Source organism: Thunnus thynnus, chromosome 24, assembly GCF_963924715.1.
Source record: "Thunnus thynnus chromosome 24, fThuThy2.1, whole genome shotgun sequence".
NCBI classification, from domain to species: Eukaryota; Metazoa; Chordata; class Actinopteri; order Scombriformes; family Scombridae; genus Thunnus; species Thunnus thynnus.
The window spans coordinates 14915452-14935913 of NC_089540.1; the positions used below are offsets into that span (position 1 = coordinate 14915452).

The 20462-nt window shown below is 38.3% G+C and overlaps 1 protein-coding gene and 1 long non-coding RNA gene across 2 annotated transcripts in view; one reads left to right on the forward strand and one right to left on the reverse strand.

The window, feature by feature from the left end:
- The window catches only part of LOC137177283 (uncharacterized), a 238723-nt gene that overhangs the window by 282 nt on the left and 217979 nt on the right, over window positions 1-20462 (forward strand). The window contains exons 2-8 of the mRNA XM_067583470.1: window positions 363-461; window positions 1096-1182; window positions 1841-1939; window positions 2567-2653; window positions 10981-11085; window positions 11475-11561; window positions 12218-12334. Of these exons, the coding sequence (XP_067439571.1) occupies window positions 363-461; window positions 1096-1182; window positions 1841-1939; window positions 2567-2653; window positions 10981-11085; window positions 11475-11561; window positions 12218-12334 (681 nt within the window). The remainder of the gene's footprint in view (window positions 1-362; window positions 462-1095; window positions 1183-1840; window positions 1940-2566; window positions 2654-10980; window positions 11086-11474; window positions 11562-12217; window positions 12335-20462) is intronic.
- On the reverse strand, window positions 4706-9283 carry LOC137177086 (uncharacterized). Its single transcript, XR_010925946.1, has 2 exons — window positions 8402-9283; window positions 4706-7063 (listed from the first exon to the last, which is right to left on the reverse strand). It is a non-coding gene; the product is annotated as an uncharacterized lncRNA (long non-coding RNA).

Consider the following 20462-nt stretch of genomic DNA (forward strand, 5'->3'; position numbering starts at 1 on the left):
TAGTCCTGATGATGTATTTTCATGCTAAGAGACAAGAAGTTTCTATCCTCATGCAAACATCCACAACCACAACCAATACCAAGAGATTCTCTCCAGATGTTTGATGAATCTGCATAAAAGGATGTTTCAGGGTCGACTTGTTGTCTTAGTGGTTAAAGCTCATAACAAATAACTGCAACATCACTACTATTATGCACTATTAATGCATCTTACTGTTTTTCCTAAACATGACAATGTACTCAATTGGGTCACCTCAGAGTGCATTATCAAAGATGGGATCAGCTAACGACATTGGAATACAATACAGTGTCCTTGTAAACTATTTGTTGTTTTAATTATTTATTCATTTATTTTTTTTGTAGTGGATCTGACATGGATGTACATCCTGATAGCAATATTTGGAGTGATTCTGGTTGGGTTCATCATCATCATCATCTATTTAACATTCAAGCATGGAAACAGTAAGACGTCACAAAATATTTTATTTATTTATTTTGGTCTGATATAAATCAAATCTTTGACTTGAATTTACATTCTTTATATTTCTTTAGGTGTGGTATATTAATATTTCTGTAAATGTGACTGATAATGTTAATCTAGTTGTGCATCATACATATTCAAGTTCTTTCAAGAGTGTGATTCTACCAACAATATTAGTCCTGATGATGTATTTTCATGCTAAGAGACAGGAAGTTTCTATCCTCATGCAAACATCCACAACCACAACCAACACCAAGAGATTCTCTCCAGATGTTTGATGAATCTGCATAAAAGGATGTTTCAGGGTGGACTTGTTGTCTTAGTGGTTAAAGCTCATAACAAATAACTGCAACATCACTACTATTATGCACTATTAATGCATCTTACTGTTTTTACTAAACATGACAATGTACTCAATGCCCTCATAGGAGTTACAAAACATGTTCTAACAGCATTAAATGACTAAATGACGAGCTTTGAGTTCATTATTTTTCTGTATTGGGTCACCTCAGAGTGCATTATCAAAGATGGGATCAGCTAATGACATTAGAATACAATGCAGTGTCCTTATAAACCATTTGTTGTTTTAATTAATTTTTCTTTCATTTTTTGTAGGGTATCTCATATGGAATGTCATATACTTGGCGCCTTGTATTTTGAGTTTATTCAACATCATCATTTTCATGTACAAAGCCATAAATGGTAAGAAGTCACAAAATATTGTATTTATTTTGATGCACTAAATATACTGTATTTTGGTGGTTTGATATAAATCAAATCTTTGACTTGAATTTACATTCTTTATATTTCTTTAGGTGTGGTATATTAATATTTATGTAAATTTGACTGATAATGTTAATCTAGTTGTGCATCATACATATTCAAGTTCTTTCAAGAGTGTGATTCTACCAACAATATTAGTCCTGATGATGTATTTTCATGCTAAGAGACAGGAAGTTTCTATCCTCATGCAAACATCCACAACCACAACCAATACCAAGAGATTCTCTCCAGATGTTTGATGAATCTGCATAAAAGGATGTTTCAGGGTGGACTTGTTGTCTTAGTGGTTAAAGCTCATAACAAATAACTGCAACATCACTACTATTATGCACTATTAATGCATCTTACTGTTTTTACTAAACATGACAATGTACTCAATGTCCTCATAGGAGTTACAAAACATGTTCTAACAGGTGTTAAATGACTAAATGACGAGCTTTGAGTTTATTATTTTTCTGTATTGGGTCACCTCAGAGTGCATTATCAAAGATGGGATCAGCTAATGACATTAGAATACAATACAGTGTCCTTGTAAACCATTTGTTGTTTTAATTAATTATTCTTTCATTTTTTGTAGAGGATCTGACATGGATGTTCTACTTAACAGCGGTATTTGGAGTGATTCTGGTTGGCTGCATCATTGCCATCATCTATTTAAAATACAAAGACACAAGCTGTAAGAAGTCACAAAATATTTTATTTATTTATTTTGGTCTGATATAAATCAAATCTTTGACTTGAATTTACATTTTTTATATTTCTTTAGGTGTGGTATATTAATATTTCTGTAAATGTGACTGATAATGTTAATCTAGTTGTGCATCAAACATATTCAAGTTCTTTGAAGAGTGTGATTCTACCAACAATATTAGTCCTGATGATGTATTTTCATGCTAAGAGACAGGAAGTTTCTATCCTCATGCAAACATCCACAACCAATACCAAGAGATTCTCTCCAGATGTTTGATGAATATGCATAAAAGGATGTTTCAGGGTCGACTTGTTGTCTTAGTGGTTAAAGCTCATAACAAATAACTGCAACATCACTACTATTATACACTATTAATGCATCTTACTGTTTTTACTAAACATGACAATGTACTCAATGTCCTCATAGGAGTTACAAAACATGTTCTAACAGCATTAAATGACTAAATGATGAGCTTTGAGTTTATTATTTTTCTGTATTGGGTCACCTCAGAGTGCATTATCAAAGAGGGGATCAGCTAACGACATTGGAATACAATACAGTGTCCTTGTAAACCATTTGTTGTTTTAATTATTTATTCATTCATTTTTTTAGATGATCTGAAATGGATGCTCTTGTTAATAGCAGTTTGTATTCCGGTTGTGTTCAACATCATCAATTCATTATACAGAGCCGTAAGAGGTAAGAAATCTTAAAATATTGTATTTATTTTGATGCTCTGAATATTAGTGGTGCACAAAAAAATCGATTCACATAAGAATTGCAATTATATCTCCACCGATTCAGAATCGATTCACATTTTTCAGTCTTGCCACAACGCTGCTTTCCGTTTTTTCCTGACATGAGTTAGCTCGTTGAATCCCATCGATGGCGCAACGACGCTGCGCTGGTTTCCACCTGGACCCAACTCCGGGGGTAAGAATGAAGAGAAGTGTGTATCATCGAGAGACTCCGAGCAATTGAGTACTTGACAGAAAAACAAATATAAACTGGTCCATCAGCAATGAAGGCAATCATTTGGACATATTTAGTATTTTCTTATCTCGAAGGAAAGGAGGAGCTTGACAAGACTAATGCTGTTATCAGGCGTTGCAGTGCACCTTCGCAGGTTTGTGTGGTTGTGGGTTTATTTATTTGTAACCGCCGTGAAACAATGAGAAAAAAAACGTTTTATTGATCTGATTCACCAGCTTCATCACTAAGGTTACCAGCGCTCCCTCTCTTCATTCACTCTCTAGCTCGCTCGACCACTGCTTCTCTCTCTCTCTCTCGTCTTTTTGAAATTAGTCGGGAAGCTGTCAGCAAAGCCTAACTTTACTTTTAACGTTATCAAACAAAGAGAAATTTTCCTCCTCTCTTCCCAGTAATGTTTTTGTCATAATGCAGGGTTGTAAAGTGTTACAGGTTACGTTTCTCCAAAAGTTGGTTCTGGTTCAACTTTCTCCCTGCAGCCCCCTCCCCCGCAGATTAACACACAACAGACTGCCAGCTGGTTTTCTGAGGACGAGAATGAGAAAGTCATTTTATCTCAGTGAAAAACGTCTCCTTGAAGTTTATGACAAACTGCCAAAAACAAGCCAACAAGATGCAGCAGTAAAACAAGCGTTTAAACAGCTGTTCTGTATTTTGAAACAGACAATAAAATTCAGTAAATAGCGAAACTGCCCGTTTCATTACTTTATATTCATGTAATAAATATACAAACGTCAATTAGATGGTAATCTGCATGAGAAATTAAGAAAAAGAAACAAAATCGGCTATAATAGTCATCCGCTTATAGTGATCAATTTGACCAATTTGGTCAATTTTCTGGTTTGCACTTTGCAGCTAAATGTAACAGGCAGCTATTGTTTATTTGATTTTGTTATTTGAAGTATGAATTTAAGTTATTATTTGAAGTTTTGCACTCAGCAGTTTATCTTTGCAATCATTTTTATTTTTGTATTAAGTATTCATTTGACTCTTTGTCTCAGGGCTGCTTTGGTTTCCTGTTGACTGAGTGAACTAAAGGACAATAAATCTTAGTCAGGGTTGATGTTGATAGCAAATGTTTACACTTGACTCAGTGTGATTTTTTTCTTTGAGACCTATAAAAGTGTCTCCTGCAGTCAAATGGAAAGAGTTACTCAAAACATCAATCTAGAATCAAATCTATGAATGTATTGAATTGAGAATTGATTCTGAATCGCAAATCAATTGTGAATCGAATCGTGAGATTTCCTGAATCATGCACTCATATTAAATAAACTGTATTTTGGTGGTTCGATATAAATCAAATCTTTGACTTGAATTTACATTCTTTATATTTCTTTAGGTGTGGTATATTAATATTTATGTAAATGTGACTGATAATGTTAATCTAGTTGTGCATCATACATATTCAAGTTCTTTCAAGAGTGTGATTCTACCAACAATATTAGTCCTGATGATGTATTTTCATGCTAAGAGACAGGAAGTTTCTATCCTCATGCAAACATCCACAACCACAACCAACACCAAAAGATTCTCTCCAGATGTTTCATGAATCTGTATAAAAGGATGTTTCAGGGTCGACTTGTTGTCTTAGTGGTTAAAGGTCATAACTAATAACTGCCAGATCACTACTATTATGCATTATTAATGCATCTTACTGTTTTTCCTAAACATAACAATGTACTCAATGTTGTGGATTTTCGGAGCTGATGCACTGGCAGTTGTCAGTTTGAAGAAGAGAAGACCAAACCAAACTTCGTATGATGATTCTGGGAAAACTTTAATGAAGAACCTTGCAAGGGAGAGCGACTCAAGGGACACCTCCTGTTCGTACGGTGTCCCCAAACTCGTCTGACCCACACAGTCCAAAACCAGCCTTTAAGCCAATCATAGAAACTAGTTCGTCAGTTCCGAATCATAAACCTATGACCTAAATCTGTATCTTTGGTTTGTCTTGTTGCGTCTGATGATGACCTGCATTCTGGCCTTGGTTCGCCTGTGAGGCTCCTGGTTTATTAAACAACATGTGTTATCTTCTGTTTGAGAGAACAGAGGAGTACAGCTTGACATTCTGTTGTCCTGGTCAGTTATGGAATATCCATAACAATCCCCTCTTATTGATCAAAAGATCAATACAAATTACCAATTTATGACTGGACTGGTGGACTGTAAGGGCACAAACAGAGTAGAAACAACATCCGCACAACAGATAACAATTCTCACACAAAAGTAATACAAGAATCAACAATTGCATTGAACAAAATCAAAAGTAAAATCATCAAAACACATAATCATTTAAACACATAATGCAATAACAATAAAAGCAAACAATCAGTAAATTAGATAAAAAACCCCTCTTATGTACCCCTTTAAAACAACTGTCATGTGACCCATGTTTTTGCACGAGAATGCCTGTAGCAAAGCCATCTCGTTCATGTACATGCAGATGGAACGGCTGATGATAGTCCGGCAGCCCCAATGCCGGAGCCAAGGTGAGAGCATGTTTCAGGTCCTGAAAAGCTTTGTTCATGTCCTCAGTCCACTGCACCTTGGGAGGAGCTGATTGCAGTGTGGCGTTTCGCAAAACAGAGTCCATAGCAGCATACTCAAAGATCCAATGTCTGCAATAATTCGCCATCCCCAAGAACGAGAGCATTTGTTTCTTGGTTGTGGGAGGAGGCATGTTAACCAGCAGTTTCAACCTCTCCGGTGACAACAGGCGCTGTCCATTTTTCAAAACATGACCCAAGTATGTCACCTCAGACCGACAAAATTGCAGTTTGGCAAGTGATGCTCTATGACCACACTCAGCTAGTCTCTGTAGGAGCAAGATGGAGTCCGTTCGACAAGCTTCCTGTGATGGTGAAGCTATCAGGAGGTCATCTGCATACTGTAGGAGAGTGGAGCCCCCTGGAAAGTGGAGGTCATCCAAGTCCCGTTTCACTGCTGCTGCGTAAACTGTAGGACTCTCGACAAAACCCTGAGGCAAACGCTGCCAGGTGTACTGTTTTCCTTTGAATGTGAATGCAAACAGATACTGGCTATCTGGATGCAACGGGATTGAGAAAAAAGCTGAACTCAAATCAATGACTGTGTAGTGTGTTGAGTTGGATGGTAGTGAAGCTAAAATCGAATTTGTGTCTGGCACAATTGGAGCTGTTGGCACTACAATGCTATTAATAGCTTGCAAATCTTGTACAAAACGCCATTCATCTGGGCGGTTTGCTTTTGGAATGGGTAAAATGGGTGTGTTACATGGGCTTGTTGTTTGAACCAACACACCTTGATCCAGTAAAGACTGAATTACACCTTCAATACCAGCAATTGACTTGTGTGGCAAATTGTATTGCCTGACCATTGGTAGTTTAGCACCAGGTTTGAGTGTGACTTCGTGAGGTGGAGCCGAATTCACAAAACCCACATGGTTTTTATGTTTAGCCCATAAAATAGATGGAACCTCTGAAAGCTCTGATGGAGGCCCATACTGTGTGGGGAGGGGTGGTTGTTGCAAAACAAACCTACTCTGAGGTAGCTGGATGTGCTCAGTTAAAGATAACATGTACAGCTCAAGGCCCAAGTGTGTTATTGTTTGAGTTTGAGGAGTCTGCGCAGCTCCTCTCAATGCCTGGCACTGTGCCACCATGCTTTCAAGCTGTTGTGGGTCACAGTCAGGAGAGACAGCTACAGTGATGTATGGAAATGAATCTTTATCATTAACCAATTTGCGCTGTGCGTCAGATAACCGAATTGGAATTGCACATCCCTGTGGACCAACAAACAAACATTGTTCACACTCCAACCCCTCTTGTGTATTCAAAAACACATCAGCTAATTGTTTGTACACCTCTGGGGGGTTAAATGCTGCTGTACAGTGACACTGTAGTACAGGCCTCATGGCAGACATCTGTGTTGCACATGCTGGTGAAATTTGAGCAATTTTTTGAATGCTAGATACTGTGAAACTGGAAGCCATGTTAAAATCAGTCAATGACCAACAATACAAACAATCAGCAATAGTTTTCAAAAACTGAAATGCATGAGCAGCCTTCACATCAGGTAGGCTTAAAAACAATCCATCAGGTGTGCATTGAATGGTGGCATGTAGCTTGCAAAGTAAATCTCGTCCCATGAGATTAATTGGACTTTTCTCAGAAATCAGGAAAGAATGTTGCACATCTGAACCTTCAACAGTTATTTTAGCTCTCTGTGATAGTGGCTCAACAACAGGAACGCCGGAAACACCCACGGTGGTGACAAAATTAGGTGTTGGTGTACATACATGCTCATCAGCTTTAACAGTGGAAATTGTGGCCCCACTATCTACCATAATGTCAACTCTACTACCATTTACTTCAACAGGCATTATTGGATCTTCTGAAGGATCTTTTGAAAGTCGAATTACAGCTGCTTGAATGGGAAATGTTTTTTCTGATCCTGCCCCTCTATGGCCTCCCTATGCTTGATTGTAATATTGTCCATGATTCACATTATCAACATGTGGAGGAGGTGGTAGTGGTTGTTGTTGTTGTTGTGGTAAAGCAAGGGGGGCTGTTTGTTGGAAATTCCTTGTTTGGTGATCCTGGAATGGGTAATTTTGCTTGTTCTGACGACGACCACTTCTACACTCATTAGCCCAATGTCCCGCTTTCCCACATTTGTGACACTTTCCCGGTTTTCGCTTGTTATTGTTTTTGAAATGCTGTTGTCCACCCCCCTGTCGCGCATGCTGTAACATTTGTTTTGGGAAGGAGGCAGATTTGTCTTCAGCAAAAACTTCACACCTATCTAGCGCCATCATTTTGTTTACCGTTGCTTTCCAGTCTTTGGTTTGCCAATCGGTGACAGACAATTTGTATGCAGCTGCAACATTTGGTTTTAGATTTTGCACAAAGGTTGTAACAACAAAATATTCATTTCCTTCTCGTCCTATTCCTGCATTGCTATCCCAAGTATGTGTAAATCTGTTAACAAACTCAGGTACAGTTTCATATGCATCTTGGACACAGTGAATTACTTTATTAAAGTCAGTGCGCTGTCGTGCACATTTTCTTATTGCTGTTTTTGCTTCTTCATTTAACCAGTCAATCATGGTTCTATGAGGAGGCCACTGGCCATCCTCTGTCCGAGCAGGGAAAAGAAATTCACCTTTGCACAAATCCCACTCCGTTCTGTATGAGCCAGCAAGTAATTGTTCAACATCAGGTATCAGACAGTTATACACAGAGCATACATATCTTAACCATCCCCAGTATTCATCTGGGTTTGTGGTCGGATTGGGGGCATTTTGTGTCATTCCAACTATCTCAGCAGGAGTCCATGGTTTGCAGACAGCTGTGTTGCCAACCATGATTTTTGGAGCATTTATTGAGGTGGATGTAATGTTTAGAGGGGGCTCTAAAATGTTAGTTTTCGATCTTGTATGTCTTTCCAGATGTGAATGTGTCATTCTAGTTGTACCTCGTCTCTGAGTTTTGCTACTTGCAGTGTGGGGTCGTCTCTGTGTCATCTTTGGCCTGACTGCAGGTTCTGTGTCGTCACTATGATCTGTGTCAGACTCCTCCCCCTTACCTCTGGCTCCTTGTAACTCAAGTTCTACCTCACTTTCTCCTGAGCTGTCCTGAGTGTCTATCTCTGTTTCTTCAGCAACGGCAGCTAAATGTCTTTTCTTTTCCTTTCTTTTCTGGCTTTTTACCTGTTTGAATGACAAATTAGCTTTCTTTTCTTTTTCTGCAGCTTTCCTAGCTTTTTCTTCGTCGGCTCTATCTTTCTTTTCCTGTTTAACTCTTTCCCTTTCTCTAGCAGCCTGACTGTCTCTTTCCCTTTCTACTTCAGTCTGTAGTCTTTGTCCCTCAACAGCTGCGGCTAGTAAGAGAAATTCATCGTCAGTCTTTGCTTGTTGTGAAATGGTTTGATCAGTCATGTTAGCAGCTGAAAAGGGGTTTGAAGGTGAAAGTTGTGGAAAAATTGAAATCATTGTTTTGTTTGTGTGTGACTCTTGCAAAGGCACTCCAGCTTTGGATACAATGGTCAACAAAGTTTGTGGAGAGGGAGCATCAGTTTGCCGTTTTGCCCAACCGTATATGATAGCTTTGGAAATGGCCTTCACATTCTCACCATGCCTCTGTTTAATTTTCATCATTTCTGTAGCTCTGGTTTGCAACTCTGCTTCCAACATAGGCAAGTGACATGCTGTCACACATTTAACACAGTTCTCCACTGCTGCTCTGAACTCATCAGAAAAACGATCAACTCTTTTTTCATCCAGACTCACTCCACACCTCTGACGAGCAACAGTTAACCACACATTTACACAATCTTTCATATACGCACTATCCCAAGATGGATTTCCAAAATCTGGGTTAACATTGTACTCAGCAATCTGAAGCTTATCTCTATCAAACGCTCCTTCGTATGGCCATTCGCCATCTGTCCACTGATTCATAAGGGAAGAAAATGGAAACACAAAAGTCCATCCTTTCAATCTACCAACAACTCCCGCCGGAGATTGTGGAGAAAACATCGCTCTATATTGTGCATCTGTGAGTGTGTGGGGGTTTGCTTCGGGAAGCTTATCAATGGCAGATTGACCTTTTACTTCTGAATTGGTGCGTTTGTTTCCTACTGAAACAGATTTGTTCTTTCTCTTGTGTTTTGGTGAATGAATTAATTTTGTAGTAGATTGTGTTCTACTCACTGCTTTAGACGTGTTGTTGCCCATTTTAACACATTTACATTAAAAACATCACACAAACAAACACATCAAACACAAAACAGACACATCAAAACTTTCCCAGCATCACCGAAGTCCTTTTTTTACACCTCTCTTCCTGGTGCAATAGCAGTGATCTGAAGCCAAACCGACGAAGCAACTCTTCGTCTTGTGTACACTGTTTATTGTTTGAAAAGATTTTTACCGGCGCCCGACTCTAGGACTTAGAATCCCAAGTCTGAAAACATTTCTCACAGGACACAGAGTGGATGATCCCCGATCTTGGCTTAAACGAAATAGGCCAAATCCTACCCCGAAAACGTCTTTTCTATAGTTTAAACCTCAGGTGGGTCCCCCTGTGCCGGACGTAGCCCGAAGCTAGCCCAGAAATCCCAGCCACTTTTGTGGCACTGCAGGAGTTAAGACTCACTCAACTCTGCCTTTTTTTACCTCTTCACAACCACATGCTTTGCACCTGCTTATCACTGCACAGTTTCAACACATTTTCATGTGTTTAGATTCTTTAACCATCAGCTTTTTGCTTTTTTTTTTTTTTGTTCACTTTGTGACCACCTTTAAAGTGAAAGTGATGCACAGTTTCTTTGTGATTTCGTCAAACGCAGACATGGTAAGGCACAATAATAAAATAAAATTATGCACTTACCACGTCTTTGTTGTGTTGAAATCCTGTTCGTGACGCCAAATTGTTGTGGATTTTCGGAGCTGATGCACTGGCAGTTGTCAGTTTGAAGAAGAGAAGACCAAACCAAACTTCGTATGATGATTCTGGGAAAACTTTAATGAAGAACCTTGCAAGGGAGAGCGACTCAAGGGACACCTCCTGTTCGTACGGTGTCCCCAAACTCGTCTGACCCACACAGTCCAAAACCAGCCTTTAAGCCAATCATAGAAACTAGTTCGTCAGTTCCGAATCATAAACCTATGACCTAAATCTGTATCTTTGGTTTGTCTTGTTGCGTCTGATGATGACCTGCATTCTGGCCTTGGTTCGCCTGTGAGGCTCCTGGTTTATTAAACAACATGTGTTATCTTCTGTTTGAGAGAACAGAGGAGTACAGCTTGACATTCTGTTGTCCTGGTCAGTTATGGAATATCCATAACACTCAATGCCCTCATAGGAATTACAAAACATGTTCTAACAGACATTACATGACTAAATGATGAGCTTTGAGTTTATTATTTTTCTGTATTGGGGCACCTCAGAGTACATTATCAAAGATGGGATCAGCTAACGACATTACAGTACAATACAGTGTCCTTGTAAACCATTTGTTGTTTTAATTATTTATTCTTTCATTTTCTGTAGGGGGTCTGACATGGATGATCATCTTAACAGCAATATTTGGAGTGATTCTGGTTGGTTGCATCATCAGCATCATCATCATGTATTTGAGATACCGAGCCAGATTCTGTAAGAAGTCACAAAATATTTTATTTATTTTGGTCTGATATGAATCAAATCTTTGACTTGAATTTACATTCTTTATATTTCTTTAGGTGTGGTATATTAATATTTCTGTAAATTTAACTGATAATGTTAATCTAGTTGTGCATCATACATATTCAAGTTCTTTCAAGAGTGTGATTCTACCAACAATATTAGTCCTGATGATGTATTTTCATGCTAAGAGACAGGAAGTTTCTATCCTCATGCAAACATCCACAACCACAACCAATACCAAGAGATTCTCTCCAGAGTGCATTATCAAAGATGGGATCAGCTAATGACATTGGAATACAATACAGTGTCCTTGTAAACCATTTGCTGTCTTAGCTATTTATTGTTTCTCTTTTTTGTAGGGACTCTGAAATGGACGTTCATGTTAACAGCACTTTGTATTTCGGGTGTGTGCAACATCATCAATTTAATATACAAAGGCAGAAAAGGTAAGAAGTCACAAAATATTGTATTTATTTTGATGCATTAAATATACTGTATTTTGGTGGTCTGATATAAATCAAATCTTTGACTTGAATTTACATTATTTATATTTCTTTAGGTGTGGTATATTAATATTTATGTAAATTTGACTGATAATGTTAATCTAGTTGTGCATCATTCATATTCAAGTTCTTTCAAGAATGTGATTCTACCAACAATATTAGTCCTGATGATGTATTTTCATGCTAAGAGACAGGAAGTTTCTATCCTCATGCAAACATCCACAACCACAACCAATACCAAGAGATTCTCTCCAGATGTTTCATGAATCTGCATAAAAGGATGTTTCAGGGTGGACTTGTTGTCTTAGTGGTTAAAGGTCATAACTAATAACTGCAACATCACTACTATTATGCACTATTAATGCATCTTACTGTTTTTCCTAAACATGACAATGTACTTAATGTCCTCATAGGAGTTACAAAACATGTTCTAACAGCATCAAATGACTAAATGATGAGCTTTGAGTTCATTATTTTTCTGTATTGGGTCACCTCAGAGTGCATTATCAAAGATGGGATCAGCTAACAACATTGGAATACAATACAGTGTCCTTGTAAACCATTAGTTGTTTTAATTATTTATTCATTCATTTTTGTAGGGGATCTGACCTGGATGTTCAACTTCATACCAGTATGTATGCTGGTTGGTTTCATCATCATCATCATCTATTTAATATACAAAGGCATCACCTTTCTCAGACGCAAACGGAGAGAAGGTAAGACGTCACAAAATATTGTGGTTTTTTTGATGCACTAAATATACTGTATTTTGATGGTCTGATATAAATCAAATCTGTTTCTGGATGTTTCAGGGTCGACTTGTTGTCTTAGTGGTTAAATCTCACAACAAATAACTGCAACAGCACTAACTTTCATGTCTCCATCTACACTACTGAAGGCAAAAATGTTAATTAAGTAAGCTTACTTTGACTGTAAAATCACTGTGTCTGAATACATTTTACAAACAAAAAAGTACATGTTGAACAATAACAAAAAATGGCTTTTGTACAGAAAACTGTAAATAAGGAACAAAAGTCCGAACAAGATAGCAATTACACAATTAAATTGTAGTACAATGTAGCGTCCTCGGTGCTAACCAAAAGTTGTAATAAGACACTAACATCTAACTAGGTCTGATGAGCGGTTGTCTTGAATATTTCAGGGAGTAAATTAATGTATGATTTAACAGTGACAATTTACTGCCTCAAAACTTATACACAATAATACACAAGACTTAATGAAATTTCCTACACAAAGATGTGATTTTTAATGTTAATGATTTGGGTAAAGTCATGGGATTTATGAGGATATTTCACAAGAAGAGTGACATTCTCCTCTCCAACTGACAGGGAGAGAGAGAGAATGGGAGGGGGGGGGTTGGAGTGCCACATTGCACTTTACAATGTAAACCAATGAATAACCAAAAAATAACTCCGGCATACACGATCCTAAGAGACCCAAACCTTTTGTGCTTGGAAAGAGTCCCGCCCTGAACACATCCATGTGTCAATATTGGACCTGAGTCATAGCGCCACCTACTGGCAACAGGAAGTTACATGTTTTACACTTTGACGCCCTGTGGGTAGCACGGTGATCAGTTCCACTTACTCAGAATAGCCTCAAGACCTTGGAGATCGTATATTATGAAGTTGGTGACTTTTCGTCCAAAGGTATTGCCATGACGACGCAGTGAATTTCGATGTCTCGCCATGAAATTTCAAAGCATTATAACTTGACTCCACATGGTCTGATCTTTTCCAAATTTCATATGCTTGTTAAGAGTCCTGGTCTGAAGACATGTAAAGACCCATATTTAGTGACAGTCATAGCGCCACCTACTGGCAACAGGAAGTATTAAGCGCCACTCTTTTGCAAACTACTCCTAGCAGGTTAGTCAGAAACACATAAAATTTGGTAAGCCAAGGTGTAAGACCTTGATGACGATAGCTCCTGAAGCCTTTGAGTTTTCATCGAAAGCCGTTGCTATGGCAACACATTGTTCGCCACAAAATACAAAGCTGTTTTTAAGGGCCAAGACATGCTTGAAAACTCACAAAACTTTGCACACACATGGCAGGTCTTACAGTCTATAATATCGTATCAGTGGCTGGCATAAGTGTGGCAGAATGGCTCTACAGCGCCCCCTACCATATGTCAACAAAGCAGCCCCCACGCCACGTTAAATCTACATGTATGAAAATTGGTACACACATGCATCATGCCAGGGCACACAAAAAAGTCTCTGGGACCCATAGCTGAAACCCAACAGGAAGTCGGCCATTTTGAATTTAGTGGTCAATTTTGGCGATTTCACGTCTTGTATTTTAACGAACTCCTCCTACAGAATTCATCATAACGACTTCAAAATCAGTGTGTGTCATCTAGACTAGTTTGTGATCAAAAGTTATTAAAAGATTTAGTTATCGTTGAAGTGTGTGCTTCATACTTTTGATGTTTCGCCATTCCAGAGGAAATTATTTACACTATAATTTTAGTGTAAATGCTCCAATCTGCCCCAAACTTTCCATGTTTGATAAGAGTCCCAGTCTGAACACTTCTACATGACAATATTCAATCAGTAATGCAAACTGGCTCCATAGCGCCCCCTATGAAATTTCAAGGAAGCAGCCCAAGCAGCAGGCAAAATATTGGACAAATGAAGTGATATTTATCTCCTTCTTGCACTGTCTGAAAACAGCCTTGGTCTGAACACATCTACATGCGAGTGACAGAAGCCTTTCAATTGCGCCACACAGCGACGTACGCAAGGTTGCGAGGGCTCAATCATCGCTGCTTGCAGCTTTAATTGGGGCCTGAACCCAAAGGGCGAAGACCACGTTGTATTTTGTGTGTTTATTTCTTTCTTATTATTCTTTCTTTATTAATATGCCACTTCAACCCTAAATTTGACCCCCTAAACATGCTCAAAAAACTCACCAAATTTGGCACGCACATCAGGTCTGGTGAAAAATTTGATAAAATGTCAAAATTAACCCCCAAAGTGCCAAAATGTGCTCAAGAGCGCCACCTATGTATCTAAAATGGTCGCCACGGCTCGTAGGAATGTCGTAGAGAGATTGAACCAAAACTCAATTATTCGTCTCATCAAGACCTACAAATCAAACGCTGATACCCCTGACCTAAATCCAACAGGAAGTCCGCAGTTCACCCATGAAAGTATGACTTTGCGCCTATTTTGGACTTTGAATAAACGCTATCTCCTCCTAGTGTGTTAATGGTATCGGCTTCAAACTTTAATACTTTAAGACTTATCACACTGTGCTGAACAAAAGTTATAAAAAATTTGTAATAACTCGAACGGTTTAGATCTAGTAAGCCCTGAAAGTTGGAGTGCAACATCACACCTTACAATGTAAACCAATGGGGAGGCAATCTCTGGGCATGGACTTTGTGCCAAACGTCTAAACTATAATATAATATAATATAAGTCCGACCACTTTCAAACCTGTATCAATGGACTCACGACGAAATTTCCTACAAAAAATGTGATTTTTAATGTAAGATTTGGCCAAAGTCATGGGATTTATGAGGATATTTCACAAGAAGAGTACTCTGAAATCCTTCTCTCCAGCTGAGAGGGAGAGAGAGAGAATGAGAGGGGGGGGTGGGGGGGGGTAAAGTAAGACTTGTCAGCCCAGGTCTGAAAACATCTACATGCCTGTGACAGAAGCCCTTGGACTGCGCCACACTCCAGTTACTTAGTGTTTCTACACATCTGACAGCAGTGTTCAATCCTCACTTTTTTTCAAGGAGTACATGTGCTCCTAAACTCTGTGTGTGTGTGTGTGTATGTAAATCACAATTTATGTTGTTTTTAGGGGTGCTCGATTATGGCAAAAATCATAATCACGATTATCTTGTTCAATATTGTATCACAATTATTTAACATGATTACTTTTTGACTGTCATTTTTGCCAATTGCCGATGTTGATATATGCACATATTTTTTCCCACTTGGCTGAGGAGACTATTACACATGCAATCATATATTGTACTAATGATCAAGAAAGACTATAGCTTATATGGGGGAAGAACTTTAATGCTGAGCTACTGAAGTCCAGTCTTCCTAAGTTCTTCCTTCATATATTGTCTTTCTTGATCATAGTATAATCTATGCTTGCATGCATAATAGCCTCCTCAGCCAGCTGGTAAAAATATGTGCAGATATCAACAATCGGCCACAAGTTGGAAATATCAGCATATCGGATATCGACAAAAATCCAATGTCGTGCATCCCTAGTTAAAAGTCTTTACATTCCTAAAATAGACTTGATGAAAATTAGGAAATTAATTTGTTTTACACACAAACTCATCAAGGGTTTTCAATTTACTAATTGAAATTCAAGTGAATGGGCACAAAACTTGCATGATTTTTATGACACAGGTGTGAGCAAGGCAGCCATGTCTCACCCTGCAGAAAATTCTCATCCTCACACAGTTGAGATTTGATGTTTCGCCATGACAGAGGAAGTTGCTATAACTTTATTGTAAATGCTCCATTCTGCACCAAACTTTACATGTTTGATAAGACTCCCGGCCTGAACACATGAACATGACAATATTCCATCAGTGATGCAAACTGGCTGAATAGCACCCCCTACGAAATTTCAGTAAAGCAGCCCAACAGCGGGCAAAATAGTGGACAAAGGAAGTGATGTTTATCTCCTTCTTGAACTGTCTGAAAACATCCCGGGTCTGAAGACATCTACATGCCCGTCACAGAAGCCCTTCGACTGCACCACTGCCCGACGTGCACAAAGGCGCAAGGGCCCGTTCAACGATGCTTGCAGCTTTAATTCTTTCTTTGTTATCTCACCACTTCAGACCTAAATTTGACCCCCTAAACATGTTCAAAAACTCACCAAATATGGCGCGCATTATCCCCCAAAGTGCCAAAATGTGCTCTATAGCGCCACCTATGTCACTAAAATGGCCGCCACAGCCCGTAGGAATGTCGTAGATAGATCAAACCAAAACTCAATTATTCGTCTCATCAAGACCTACAAATCATACAGCGACACCCCTGACCTAAATTCAACAGGAAGTCCGCAATATGCCCATCAAAGTATGACTTTGCGCCAATTTTGGACCCCCAAGAAACGCTATCTCCTCCTAGGGCGTTAATGGTATCAGCTTCAAACTTGAATACATGACTTATGACACTGTGCTGAACAAAAGTTATTAAAAACTTGATAACTTACTAACTAATAACTTAATAACTTGAATGGTTTAGATTTTGTAAGCCCCGAAAGTTGGAGTGCCACATTGCACTTTATAATGTAAACCAATAGGGAGGCAATCTCTGGGCATGGACTTTGTGCCAAACTGGGGCGTCTGATGTCTAAACTAGTCAGACCACGTTCAAACCTGTATCAATGGATTTGCGATGAAAATTCCTACTAAAATGTGATTTTTAATGTAAGATTTGGCCATAGTCATGGGATTTATGAGGATATTTCACAAGAAGAGTACTCTGAAATTCTTCTCTCCAACTGAGAGGGAGGAGGGAAGAAAGTGGGGGGATGGGTGTCACGGTTAAAAGCAGCTCATTTTTGAAGGATACAGCAGAAAGGTCTATATACTTACAGTACATTATATACAAACTTTGTATGAAGTGTGGTGTTATTATCATTTATTTTACAATAATTATGAGTCTTATATGTATAATTCAGTAGTGGGGATGACCTATGAGGGGAAGGGAAAAAATGGAGTGAGAGTAACAGTTTAGTGATAAAGTGCTGCAGAAAAATAAAATCGAAGCTAAAATTTATAGCTCGATACTGCAGTTTTTCCTTTATTAAGGCCAAAGCACCCAGCGGTTCGCTCATACTCTCCATTCAAATATATGAGTATTTTTCTGTGTCCAGCTGCAGTTACTTATTGTCTCTACACACCTGACAGCAGTGTTCAATGCTTACTATTTTGTTGAGGATTTCATGTGTTCCTAAATGAAAAAATTAGCACACAGAAATTTAGGAGCAAACTGAAAAATGTTCAAGTAACTGTTTATTAAAGACAACAATTTATCACATACATATTTAAATGCTTTGTGTGTGTGTATGTAAATCAAAATGTATGTTCTCTTTAAGGGTGCTTGATTATGGCAAAAAGCATAATCACAATTATTTTTGCTCAATATTGACATCACGGTTATTTAATTGGATCACAATTATTTAACATGATTACTTTTTTACTATCATTTTTGGCGATTGCCGATATATACACATATTTTTTCCAACTTGGCTGAGGAAACTATTACACATGCAAGCATAGATTGTACTAAGTATGATCAAAAAAGACAATATATGAGGGAAGAACTCAGGAAGACTAAAGTTCTGGAGCTCAGCATTAAAACTTTAATGAACCTGCCAAGTGGGTGGAGTAGCAGTTTTGTTTTTTTTTGAGTTTATTAGACAGACAGGATTGATGTGTAGGATTTAATATTTGGTCTACAGTCCGAAGTGGAGGGTGGCCCTAATGTGCCTAATATGCTATAATTTAGCTATCGTTGAAGCATGTGGCCGGGGTGTGGCGTTGAGTTTTGATGTTTTGCCAGGACAGAGGAAATTGCTATAACTTTAGTGCAGATGCTCCAGTCTGCCCCAAACTTTGCATGTTTGATAAGAGTCCTGGCCTGAACACGTTTCTGATGACAATATTCAGTCAGGACAGGAAGTCCACAATATTCCCATCAAAGTACGACTTTGCGCCAATTTTGGACCCCCAAGAAACGCTATCTCCTCCTAGGGCATTAATGGTATCAGCTTCAAACTTGAATACATGACTTATGACACTGTGCTAAACAAAAGTTGTTAAAAACTTTGTAATAACTTGAACGGTTTAGATATTATAAGCCCTGAAAGTTGTAGTGCCACATCACACCTTACAATGTAAACCAATGGGGAGGCAATCTCTAGGCATGGACTTTGTGTCAAACAGATGGCTCTGATGTCTAAACTATAAGTCTGACCACTTTGAAACCTGTATCAATGGATTTGCGACAAAATTTCCTACAAAAATGTGATTTTTAATGTAGGATTTGGCCAAAGTCATGGGATTCATGAGAATATTTCACAAGAAGAGTGACATTCTCCTCTCCAACTGAGAGGGAGAGAGAATAGAAGGGGAGGGGGGGGGGGGGGGGGCATGGGGGTTGAATGGAGCTCATTGAGTGAGAGTGACAGTTGAGTGATAAAGTGCTGCAGAAAAATAAAATCAAAACTAAAATTTGTAGCTCTGTACTGCAGTTTTTCCTTTGTTAGGGCACAAGCACCTAGTGGTTTGCTCACACTCTCCATTAAAATATATGAGTATTTTTCTGTGTCCAGCTGCAGTTACTTATTGTCGCTACACACCTGAGAGTACACATTTCAATCAAACTTTAACCAGGTCATGTGGGTCAAAAGTCTTTACTTTTCTAAAAATAAACTTGATGACAATTACGAAATTAATTTGTTATAATGATAATCGTGATTATGATTTTTGCCATAATGAAAAAAAATTAGGAGCACACATATAACTTTAGGAGCACACTGAAAAATGTTCAAGTAACAGTTTCTTAAAGAAAACTATTCATTACATACATATTTACAATTTATCACATACATATTTAACCTCTGTGTGTGTGTGTGTGTGTGTGTATGTAAATCACAATTTATGTTGTTTTTAGGGGTGCTCGATTATGGCAAAAATCATAATCATGATTATCTTGTTCAATATTGGATCACAATTATTTAACATGATTACTTTTTGACTGTCATTTTTGCCAATTGCCGATGTTGATATATGCACATATTTTTTCCCACTTGGCTGAGGAGACTATTACACATGTAATCATATATTGTACCAATGATCAAGAAAGACTATAGCCTATATGAGGGAAGAACTTTAATGCTGTGCTACTGAAGTCCAGTCTTCCTAAGTTCTTCCTTCATATATTGTCTTTCTTGATCATAGTATAATCTATGCTTGCATGCATAATAGCCTCCTCAGCCAGCTGGTAAAAATATGTGCAGATATCAGCAATCGGCTACAATGAGTTGGAAATATCAACATATTGAATATCGGCAAAAATCTAATGTCATGCATCCCTAGTTAAAAGTCTCCAGTCTGCACCAAACTTTACATGTTTGATAAGACTCCCGGCCTTAACATGTCTACATGACAATATTCCATCAGTGATGCAAACTAAAGGGTTAAGGCTCCGATCATGAACTGCAGTATCTCTCAGATCAGACAATTTTCATGTCTCAATATATTTTAGGGAAATATGCCAATAATTTGTTTGTTTTTTTAGTGTAAAAAGAAAGAAGACAACTACAGAAAGAGAAAATAATAATATATATTAAACATACATGATACTATTCAGTTATAGGAGTGGCAAAAATTGGATTTAAGAGGTGAAGCGTCAACCATGGACTGCAACGTCCCTGTTTCATGTTTGATTGGGGACCTTTATTGCTTGTTGTTCCCCATCTCCTTCTCCCCCATCCCTCATTTTCTATCATCTCTTCACTGATACTAATCAATAACCAATAAAAGCATAGAATGCCCAACAAGTTATCACTTAAAATCTGAATGGTGTAATCTTTGGAATAATGAGATAACCTGCATCCTGTGATGTGAGTGTTCGTGGGGGAATGTGAGGTCTGAGAAGTTTTGACAGGTCAGGACGTAATAGGTAGCAGTTTGTAGTCTGACTTGAATGAAACTGTAAACCAGTGAATCAGAAGAATTGTAGCAGCTGCATTATTGCATTATAGCAACTGGATCTATTTAATAGTACAGAATACAAGACCTGAATGCAGCTGTACTGCAGAGACT